Here is an 11614-nt window from a genome sequence, read left to right as displayed (position 1 = left end):
ACGCATACAAAATTCCACCACTCCACCACTACAGAATCTCAATTATTGCTACTTTCACTTTGTATAAAATACTGAAAAATTAAGGATGTTTTCCACATGGAACACGTTATTTAATAATAAAGCTATCGCAGATCTTAAATTAACTTCCTCCAACAGGTGTGAACAATATCGTAGAGTACAGTATATATGAATAACACGATGGCTTGTTTCATTGCAAAAAAAACCATTTATTGATAGTAACATGATTACGTAAATGGAGGAATCAGTCTAATTAAGCATTGTGCCTAATGAATGAATAAGTATAGCAGGTTAGTTGATGCTGCCATGAATGTTCTTGGAGGAGTAGCTTCTGCTTCTGATGTGTCAGCTGATGGACGAAGATCTCCTCAGAGGTTTTATCGCACTTGACCTCTAGCTCCCTCTGTACGTACTGTAAGAGAAACGACTCAGAAGCAGTGGAATGTGGTACTTTTGGCCTGGTTCATTTATTGTGAAGACAATCTGTAACAAAACAGCAGATAAGAACAGATTAGCAACTACCATACTGACAGGCAAGATTTGTAACAGGATCAGACACATACAGTTAAACAAAGATACACTTTTGCCGATTAGGTTGCAAAAATTTGGCAACACCACAAGAAAACAAAGCAACAATGCACATGAGAATGACAGCTGAGGATACGTGCACCATTTTAAGCCTTTTTCTCACCTCAACATAGGGGTAAAAGCTGGCTTCTCCCCTACTTCCCCAGTACTGAGCAGTTTCAAAATGCAGTTTGTACACACCAGATGTAAACAGCTGTGTTGTGATAAGTCCTGGGCAGCGACCGTCATCATTAGTGATTCTGTTCAGACAAAATAACATTGAAGCTCTTTGAACAAAATGATGAATTGTGTGATATTCTTTGAAATTCTCCAACAGTTGTACTTGGTGATCGATATTTTTATGCTACTACCCAGTGGTTATCAAATTCCAGGCTTTAGTTAGTGGATCTTGTCGGTGAAGGCTGAGGGACATGTTAGAGCCAGGGACACCCATCGCAGTGTTCAGGACATGTGTGGTTAGAGGACTAGGTGAGCCTGCCATTGTCGCAATCTTCAAAACAAAAAAAGCAAGACTTTAAAGTGATCAGCATAGTATTAAACACTTCATTCATAGACACTGTTTCTGGCAACTGGCATATTCATACAGGTCAGGTTTTTTAGATACAGCACTGGCTTTGCATATTTAATCAGCTTTCGTAGCTCATGCCACTTTGACAGCATAAATGCTTTAACATCCTATCGTGCACATAGATACTACGTACTGCTGTGTCAAAGTTTTCACACTATTTCCACCTTAAATTTGACACGAGTATTTTTGATGTTTATGTGAATTTTATTAATGGATTTCTACATCCTTCTTCAGTAATGAAAAGTTTGTAATGTCAGCCTTCAAATATATAACCGGAGAAAAACAATATTATTGAATAAAAATGTGGTAGTTGCGAATGCAGAATTTACATCTTTCCTCAGATTACTGTCTATAGCTGGGATGATTTATTTTATTAAGTATATGTGTAGATTTGTGTGTCTTCTATTGACATTTCAAATATTGGAACAAAACTAGCAAGCTGAACAAGTAAGTTATGATTAAATACATAGATTCTTATGATAATCAAATAATATGAATTTCCTCTAATAGGTACAGTACAAGTTGGTCTTTGATGCTAATAACAACATGTTTGACAGTAAAATGGTGTAAAAAGACACCTGTGAATATAATCTTGTATGAATGTTTCCAAATTTAAACAATTCATTCAATTAAATACAGGATTATTGACTGTTACCATTGTCTCCTGACTGAGCCAATGGTAATAAAATATAGTATGGTACAGCACTACGCTTTAAATATTAAAGTCTACATGTCCTTACATTTAGCTGGTTTCATGAAAATCTGACATTTGCATTGTATTTTTCTTTAGTTTTGTGCTTACCTTATTTTCAGGCAAAATATGACCCTTCACTTGCTGCAGTCTGAATGCGCTCATGTGCACTGATGAATGAAATCTAAACTAGGTCAGCAGTTTTAACCAAGAAATGTAATTTTACGGTTTATTTAACAGCATCCGATTTTGTCTCACATTACCCACACGAAGTTCTGCACTGTGCCCCTTTCTGTATGACATCCAGTGCTCATGTGCTTATCTTTCTGTCAACAGAAACTGGTTGTGCAAGAGCTCCTTTTTGTCACACTTTGTGTTCAGCACTTTGAACTCAGTGGAAGTGGCTGATCAAAGTGGGTTTGTCTTGGGCTGAGGCCTGAGCAGATCAGTACAGAATAATGATATAAAAACTGTCAAAGTCATTTTTATTTTTCCACACTGGTGTGTTTGACTCCAGGGTTAATAAACCATCAATACACAATCCAAACCTTCCTGCTTGAATGAATTCACTGACAGACACGACATCCCCAAATTCAATTCTAATAATGTTTTTAAATGTGAGTGCTCTTTTGGAGCTAAATGTTGTTTCTTCTGATGCTAATGTCAAACTAACAACACATGTTGACATCTGATCCCAAGAAAACAATGTGCCTCAAGCAGCCTAATGTGCATCACTGATCAAATTATGGTGAATTTGTATTAAAATTGCTGTGGGGCTCAGTGGTACTTCTGAACATTTATTGAATGATACTGTTCTCAATGAGCAACTTAAATCTCCCGTGTTTGGGTTGCTTTCACCTTTCACCGTAGCATAAATTGAACTGGAAACTAGCATAGGCCTTTTTCTCCCTGTGCGGTTGTAGTATCTCAGCTCTGTAATTCTGTTCCTGAAACAGCTGCTGCTGCTGCTGCAAGTGAAGATGCTCCTTTTAGTGTGAAGTGACTTTGTTTCAGGATCCCATAAGCTGCTCACAGTAACAACAGACTTGAAACAATATATTGAATTCTTTTCCAGCATTTTTGGGAAATTGAATCCTTTACCTGCCTCTGACCTATGCGGCTGCCACATTGCTGGATTATGACATAGAGGTTTAAACAGAGTCTCTTCAGTGCTACATTGAAAACTTGCTTTGGGTGGAAAATTCTGGAGTCTGAGTCCAGTTCATGTATCATGTATGGGATCACATAGTTGCCCTCAAAGCTGCACACACATTACGAATGCTACTGTGCACCATCTCCTGAGGGTCAGATTGGCCTCTGGATAAAATCATCTGAGCAGAGAGTAAAAGAGATGTTGAGGATCTGCTCTGACTCACTGCAAGCAAGGTGATATTCCCAGCTCTCCTCAGTTCTGTATGGATTATGGTGTGGAACCAGTAATTGTATAGTTTTCAATAGTCTCAAGGTTTCCTACTGGAAACAACGATTGATCCTGCACATTATTTCATGATTTTTATCCCCCTGTGTTTGTTTCTCTTCCACTCAGAATAAAAACACACCACCACAAACTGCATTTATACTCAATATGAAAATACTTTTACTACAGTGACAATGAGTATTTCCACTTGGCTTATCTTAAGAATGCAAACAAAAACATGTGACACCATAGGAATTATAATAACGTCATTGTTTTTCCTTAAAAAACACATGAGAAGTCCTAAAGCAAGATTAAAATCAGACGGCTAAACAATTACAGTAAAGTATACAATAATACACAATATTACACACTGACCTGGGCCTCTGCACATCTTTAAGTGCCAAATACATAGTGGAAGAGAGTCGTGACATTCCTCTAATACACTTAACACAGAGAAAGTGCTTGTATATCTGAAAGATGTGACAAGTTGAACATGTCTTTACACATTCTGAAGGATCATTTTGATACGTAAAAGCAGAAAAACAAGCATTTCTCTCCTGAATGATCATCCAGATAAATTCTGTTATCAAAGAGGTTTACAATGAAGATAAAGTGTGAAATGAGCATGAAACAAAAAGCCTGGTCTGAAAGTGATCAGGTTTGAAAATACTTCAAGATACAGAGAGTTGAATTTTCATTTTTTTGCAAAAGCACAAAATATTCCAGATATAGTCCTATTTTGAAATAACATTGTATAAGGACTTTTTAAGCTGATGTTTACATGGTTTTTATCAGTTTGTGTACTATCCAGCTAAATAACTTCATGAACAGAATTTTAAATGCTCCAGTTTTTCTTTAATGCTATACCACTTTGATGTTTCTTTCTGGGAAGAAACTCTCCCAACAAAACTAGAAATAAATTATTATTGTGTGTGTAGCTTGATATTATTCTAATATGATAAACTGACAAGCTGGTAACAATGTGTTTTAACCAGGGTATTATATTGTCTCACTTAATACAGATTAACACCACCATTTTTTGATTAATCGTATTGATTAATAGAAGAATAGGTTAATTTCAAGTACCTAGGTTAAATTCACCACTCTGCTTCCAGCTGTTCTTTATAATTACTTTCTAGATACGATCGCTGTCTCGCTCACATGCTTTCAGGCCAACCTAAAGAATTCTTGTCAGTCAGATATGCTGTGTGTTTGTCTCAGTCACCTGCGTCAGTGTTTTTTGGGAAATCAAGCTACTGTGATACAAATAAATGTATTATATTTTATGATATGTGTACCCCATGCTGAGGCTCTGATATGGGTGTTAGCTCGATGGTTTATGTTCTCTTCCTCCATGTTTGGCACTTAATCCGTGTCGTTTTCTTATATTCCTCCCTCATATTTCCTCCTCAGGGTCAGAGCTGTGGTGGCTCATCTGTGACGGACAGACAGACAGCGAGAGAAAAACAAAGAGGCACTTCATTAACTGCAAGCTCAGAATGACTCAGTAAAATTTGGTTGTGCAGGTATAACTTGATTTCAAAGGAGGAGTCTACGGCCGCGTACCTCACAAGATGGATGGCTTGCCCTGTTTTACTTGAAATTGTTTAGTAATTCTCTTTTCTTAATTTCCCTTTAGACAAATTAATATATTTTTCACCACATAAAAGAATTCAGACATAGAAAAAAACAGCTGCTTAACTGTTTACTCATTAGACAATAAAACCAAGAGGGCTGTCCTACACAATTTTAGTCAGCTGCAAAAAAAATGAACATAGCATTTACCGTGTGGTGGTCGTCATCGGGCTCCCTCAGGTCGGGGCCCTCCCTGTGGATTCGATGGCGGGAGCTGGGAGGGGACAGGGAGGAGAGGGAGTGCTCTGGGCTGCTGGGTGACAGAGGATATGGTGAACCAACTGGACTGTCATCTCTAAGGGGAGACCCTAGAACACAGGAATTAACAGAGGCGCAAAAGGAGATTAAAGAAAAAAGTTTCTAGGGTCCTGGGTGAGTGGGGTTGTAAAGAAAACACATTCTGGGTCGACAGCATTTCACTGACTTTGTACAAGATGACAGGCAGAAAACAGGAGTGGGAGTGACAGGATGAAGGACAGATGTGGAGATAGTGAGAGGGAGGTGAGAGACAGCAGAGCCAGATAGTGAGGGACGGGGGAATCAAGTGGAGCTGGAGATAAATTAATATGAAGATGAGGGCTATCAATCGCCCAAGGTCATCCAAACTAGAACACACACATACTTTTCTGCACGGTTGTACACCCACATCCGGTTAAACTGCAGAGGGACTAGGTCACGTCTTCTTTTTAGCACAGTTTTCTATATGCATATGCAGTCTGATGTGATGATAATGACTTCAAGGTTTGAGGTTAAAACACTCTTGAGTCAAGAACACTTCAGTGTAGCAGTGACTCAGGCTCTGCAGCTCAGAGGAAGTTGGACTGCTCCAATTGAGTGGCATTAACTGTGTTTCAGTTTATAATCAGTTTAATTAAGGCTGCAGTTAAAGCAGTTTCCTCAGGGAGGATAATAAAGCTTTAGCCCGTTCATTCCCTGCGCTGTTGCTTTTGTTGGCAGTTGCAGTTATGCTCCAAAGTCCACATGAGGGCAGCAACACCACTTGTCTCTGCAGTATGTGTAGTGATCCGCTGCTGTTCACGCTCCCTGATAATTTGTGTTTTCTGAAACCTCATCAGTCAGTTACTTCAACCACACTGTTTGTTCAGCATGTTCCATAATTTGCTCACCACCATAAATCCACACACCTCCACTCTAAGCAGATATTGCTCTAGATTCAAAAAAAAAATCTGACTGGGGGAAAATAATTGATTTGTCAGGTAAAACAGGAGTGGCTCCCTCTGTGCAGTGCACTTCCCTTCCCCCACTTTCCCTGCAGCACAGATCAGGTGCCATTTAGATTGGGGTTGTGACTGGAGGAGCTAATCAAGCAGAAATCTGAAAGTGGCATATCACCGGAGTCGGCATCAAAATGATTTTGAGGTGCGACTAGATTATCTAACATTTGATCTCACACCCATCTGCCTCCACTGTCTTTCTGAATGAGCGTCTCACCTTTGTGGTCATTCCTCTGTGTGTCCATCCTGTCAAGACTGTCAAGCAGCCCATCGATCTGTGTCTTTATCAGAGTCAGCTCCTTTTTAATCACCTGCAACTCCTCCATCCCCACTGCAGGCACACAGAGCGAGAGAATGTAAGCAACAGAAGGAAATTACACAGCCAGGAAATATCTTTTGGGAGAGTTTTAAAGGGACTCCAGCCAATGTGTGGAAATGCTAGAACAATATATGTAGCCATTGTTAGTTCAGCACTGATAATGTCATCTAGAGTTCAGCATTTTGGGAAATATATAAATCCCTCTCATATCTGTGCGGTGAAAATGAAGCCACAGCATAAAACAGTTTAGAAGCAGCTCTTGCTCTTTCTAAAGGTAACAAAACCTGTCTGCCCCTCCACTAATGATCATGTTTTCTGTGTAGATTCTCAGTCACCCAGGTCACTATAATCCTAAGAGATTCAGTAAAAAGCAAGAAGATTTCTCTTTTGGATTCCTTAAGAAGTCTCTTGGATAAAACATGAAACATCTTCAAGAACCAAAAGAAAAAAACAGTTGCTTTTACAGAAAATCTTTGGAATGATGATTTAATTCTATAGTTTTGTTTGATTTCAACAACAACAACAAAAAAAACTAAGCCTGAAAATGGTGTTGTGGTTTTACATGGTGTTATATATGCACTGCTATATCGTGGCCAGAAGCAGTGACTTTCTGGAGTCTTTTCTTCACAGTGAGACTCCAAGGAATCACCGTCTTTGTGCTAAGCTAAACTAACTATTTAAAGCTCCAGGTGCTTTATGCAGCATACAGATCTGAATGAATGAGATGAATGTGTGTAGTTTTCAAAATTTCTAATTATCCTGGCTATGAAGCCAAAGTACACACAGCATAAATGCGATTTGGGGTATTTTAATTAACACAGCGCACATTGGGATTGTCTGAGATTTAATGAACTTTGACTGCTTGTTCAGAATTTATTTATTTGTTTCTGATTTGCCACCCAAAACCAGAATATGTATCATGCACTCCTGGCAAGCATGCAGCTGTTTTCCCTTTCTGCATGGTTTATTTAACATCAGACACTGCAGTTTAGTGCATTAACATTTAAAGTTAAATGCATAGAGCTTGAATATTCTATTCACCAGAGGTTTAGGTAAACAAAGGTAATCTGGACCATCAATTTCTGCCTTCGTTTCGAATCCAGAATGAAAGGTCAAGATAATCACACTTTACATAAAACAGCTGTGAACAGGTAAGTGCAGGCAAATCGCATTTGCGGTGGATTCATTTTACTCACACTTGGCTGTGGTTGAATTAGTGGAGTGTGCTCTGGAGCTTTTGGAGTGGGTTCTGTCTCGACTGCGTCTGTGCCCAGAGGAGTAGGAGGAGGACCGGGATCGCTTGGCCAGACTGGGTCCCAGGGGTAGAGGAGAGAGGGATGCTGGCACACGCTGGTAGTCATACACCCTGCAAATTAGGTAGACAAATAGACTCATTTTCACTCACTGTATTCATGCAGCTAATCGTGTTTCTTGGAAAAGTTGTCTGTGGTTTTGTGCAATCCAAGTGTCTGTCTGACATGATAATGAAAAAGCCTCTTCACAAAAAGTTGGAAACAAAGTGTTGTGCCACATATCTGTGAAAATGACCAAGCTGATAGATGGACAGCAGTAAAGATGATTGTTATGCTAATAATTTGAGCCATCTGCAGCTGGTGTGCTGAGTTCAAAGCCTTCAAAGTCAACATTAAAGTCAACAGGTGTGCAAAGTTGCATGCTCTAACCTTCACTCACACAGCCAACTAATGCAAGGTGCAGGGCGATGGTCAAACTAGGAATTGCAAAATGCATCTGTAGCTCTAAGTATCAGAAACAGCTCAGCACAGAGAGATGAAATGGCAAGACGAGTAGCAATAGTTTCTGATTTAAATAAATTTTTATCAATTTTATACTATATTAAACTCACTTAATACATGAGATTTGCAAAATTGAAAAGTTGAAAAAGTATTTCGTAGAAAACTGTGTTCATTTCTTAAAATATCAAAAAAGTATCTGCATTTCTACCAAACTTTATGTCTTTAGGGTTAGGGACAGTGTTGGCATTCGTATCATAAATGTTAAATTACACCCACTTTTAGCTTGGAGAAGCTTGAAGAAATGCAGCTGTTCATGCATTTGATAGGTAAATATGGATCTATTCACAAATATTCTGTGTTCCTTTGTCTTTTATTTTCTATCTATCAAGAGCAAGAGAGTGAAATTGTCTCACTCTCGCTCTTGCCTCTTCCCCGTGGACGGCTCCATGTCTCTATCTGTCACTGAATGTAATTGGTTCTGTCAGGGCCAATCAATAGCTCCCCGCCAGGCTGGTAGTGCTGGTGGCAGGGGGTGTATCACAGTCAAACTCTATCGTGGTTACAGAGACGACTCTTGGTGTTTGTGCATGCGTGTTGCAGCACAAACAAAAATGATGTTGGGATTAAAGGAGAGGCTGACTTCAACTCTCACTGACCCACTGACCAGGTGAAACAAAAAACAATCAGTCATCATTTCACAAACTTGTAAAAAGCAGAGGAACTGAAGAGAGCCAAATCTATGAATGATTTGACTTTTTGTGTAGTTGTAGTCACAGTAAATGATAAACTAAGTCACAGATTCAGTGACTTAATTACAGAAAAGAACCAAAACATTAAAGGTCAGACCACAAATCCAGAATTATTTTAGACACATTACAAATCTGTATGGTAACAGCAATTCAAGTGGATCTAGCCGTAGTCCGGATATTTCTGGAACAAGGACAGTCTGAGCCTAAACGGTTCCTGTGAAGCAGGAGAGTGAAAAGCTCCTCTGCCGTATATAACAAGCCAACAACACGGAGACAAGCTGTCAGCTGCAAGGACTTGGACTTGGACAGTAATGTAGATTTACTGATTGAGCTGTTAACCAGTCCATCAGATACAGCCTGGCTCCCTGAAAAGTTTTCTATATTGTTTTCTGTTATATTCTGTGAAGCCTCTCTACTCGATACAGAGATTTCTGTGTACTTCCACGGTAAACAGACAAAAATGCATCACAATGTCACATAAGGATGAAGGGCATTAGGCCACCATAAGTGTGTAAGATTAGCGGCTTTGAGCATTGTCCATGTGGGGAGACATAGAGACCAAAGACTTAGGGGAGTTTAAAGTATTTTAGAGCAGTTTGCAGGGGCAGATAGACAATGTGTTGTTACACCGGCTTTGAAGTGTCATCTCAGAGAATGGAGGCTCAGACAATGAGAGACGAGTGAGGATTACAGAAAAGTGTGTGAATGTGTGTGAGAAAGTGTTTGTCTCTGTGGATTAGACCCCACATGGAAAGCAGCTTTGTCAGCTCGGGCTGTTATCTGAATGTTGAAAGACACTTTACTTTCGTGTTTGCACAAGAGGACAGCGGACAAAAACAGTCATTTCTCTCTTTCCCACATATTGATGTGCACAAACAACACACAGACGCACACACACACACGCACACACAGTCCACACTCACTCAAACCCAGAGGCAAAACACACATTTCCATTCCCCCACACACACAACTGTCAGTAGTGCTAGCCAACAGCATGGGGAATAATCATGCACTGTGTTAAAAACAAATTGAAAATCAGCAGTGAGTGTTCCCCCCTGAGCAAAGGCTCAAAAATGCAGAGGTAGGAAAACCTCATGAAAATATAAAACAAAGAAATGATGACAGTTAATACTCTGAGCAACAGAGCATCGATATGTGCGAGAAAAGCAATAGAAGGAGGTGTATATATTCTTGGTGTGTATACGTAACGTGGCTGCCTCCTCGTATTCAGATGTGCTGAGTGGAGTGTTTACGAGTGAGGCCTGGGGAGGCAGGAAGGTCCCAGAGCAATTTCACTGGAAGACCAATAATACAAAGCCACAGTGAGTGGAGCTCAGTTGACTACATCGTCTACCAAACACCTGCACTTACAGTACAAACGCACACCGAAAACCACGTTACTGCAGGGCTAAGAGTTCATGAAAAGTCGCAAACATTATACTCGAATTTGATATTGTTAAGAGCCGTCATTTAACTCCACAGTATGGTTGTTTTCAGGCAGCTAAAACAGCTGCAAATTTATAAGAAAGAAGTGAAAATGACCTGAAATTTTTGACATTTTCACAACAGAAATTGACAGCAATTTTCATAGATTCTTTGGTCTTATTAATTCATAGCCTAGCCGCGATAGACCCAGCTCTGAAGACGTAAGGGTCTAGGAACTCTCAACAGGGAGGGAGGCGGGCTAAAAGGTTGTCTTTCAAATCACTCTGCAGCAATTGGGTAGGTATACAACCAATCAGCGCAACGAATAGGCTGACGTAGTTCCTAGAGCGCCGGAAATCAGAGGATGCGGTAGTTCGGTGAAGCCTTATTTATACAGTCAATGGGTGAAGCTCAAGTATATTACAGACATGTTAGCAGAAAGATTATTCAGAGTCGGTGCTAATGGAGCTAAACGACTGTTGTCGTTTTCGTTGTCGACCCTGGCAGAGAGTTAAATTCGTTGCCATGGGTTGTCTAGCGCGGCTAGGTGAGTTGTTTCTGGTTGTTTCTGTCAGAATCGTCGCGCCTCTGTCGTCACTTAGTTACGCCCGCCTTCTGACTCTACACTTCATGGTGATTCGTCGGCCAGTTTTAGGAGCATCCAGCCTCGAGGCTTACCGAGGGTAACTAGACCCTTGTGTCTTCAGAGCTGGGTCTAGCACGGCTAGGCTAATTAATTCACAGACTGAAAAAAGAATCAGCTTCAGTCATCCATGCCTTTTAGATACAGTACAGTGAATTAAACTTAGGGGTTTCTTAGTCCTTTACAGAATATTTTGCTCCAATACACGTCCCTTATGTCTTAAATACAGTTAGAGAGAAGACATTAGAAAATCAAATTAGTTATTAGTTTTCACAACAGAAACTGATGTTGATTTTAATTTAAATGTATTTTTAGGTCCTGTTAAATAATAGATTTTAAAAAAAATCATCTTTAGTCATCTCTGCCTTCTAATTAGATATGTACAATTATATCTGAGGGTTTTCTTAATCCTTTCAAGAAGTTGCTTTCCCCATTTTGTTTCAATCCTAGTTATTTCTTATTCCCCTAGATTTAGCTAGAGGGAAGAACATCAGAACAAAAAGTTAGGGTTAGGGAATAATTAGTTGTTCTGCTCATAAAGCACAAAGATTTAAAATTACTACATTGAATCT

At 39.6% G+C, this 11614-nt stretch overlaps 2 protein-coding genes across 2 annotated transcripts in view; both read right to left on the bottom strand.

Moving 5' to 3' along the window:
- Nucleotides 1-203: 203 nt before the first annotated feature.
- On the bottom strand, nt 204-2196 carry LOC110948677 (5-hydroxyisourate hydrolase-like). The gene is made up of 4 exons (XM_022190323.2): nt 1977-2196; nt 957-1096; nt 710-845; nt 204-501 (listed from the first exon to the last, which is right to left on the bottom strand). Exons 1-4 carry the CDS (start codon nt 2028-2030, stop codon nt 412-414), a joined length of 420 nt encoding a protein of 139 aa, XP_022046015.1. The 5' UTR covers nt 2031-2196; the 3' UTR covers nt 204-411.
- A 1238-nt stretch (nt 2197-3434) lies between these two features.
- The window catches only part of si:dkey-234i14.2 (heterogeneous nuclear ribonucleoprotein C), a 39835-nt gene continuing 31655 nt past the window's right edge, over nt 3435-11614 (bottom strand). The window contains exons 4-7 of the mRNA XM_051943557.1: nt 7668-7837; nt 6370-6483; nt 5068-5225; nt 3435-4717 (exon numbers count right to left, since the gene is read on the bottom strand). Of these exons, the coding sequence (XP_051799517.1) occupies nt 4679-4717; nt 5068-5225; nt 6370-6483; nt 7668-7837 (481 nt within the window). The 3' untranslated portion in view covers nt 3435-4678. The remainder of the gene's footprint in view (nt 4718-5067; nt 5226-6369; nt 6484-7667; nt 7838-11614) is intronic.

Source organism: Acanthochromis polyacanthus, chromosome 2, assembly GCF_021347895.1.
Source record: "Acanthochromis polyacanthus isolate Apoly-LR-REF ecotype Palm Island chromosome 2, KAUST_Apoly_ChrSc, whole genome shotgun sequence".
In the NCBI taxonomy this organism is placed as follows: Eukaryota; Metazoa; Chordata; class Actinopteri; family Pomacentridae; genus Acanthochromis; species Acanthochromis polyacanthus.
The sequence above is the reverse complement of the archived record's forward strand: the minus strand, read 5'-3'. Positions and strand labels throughout refer to the sequence as shown.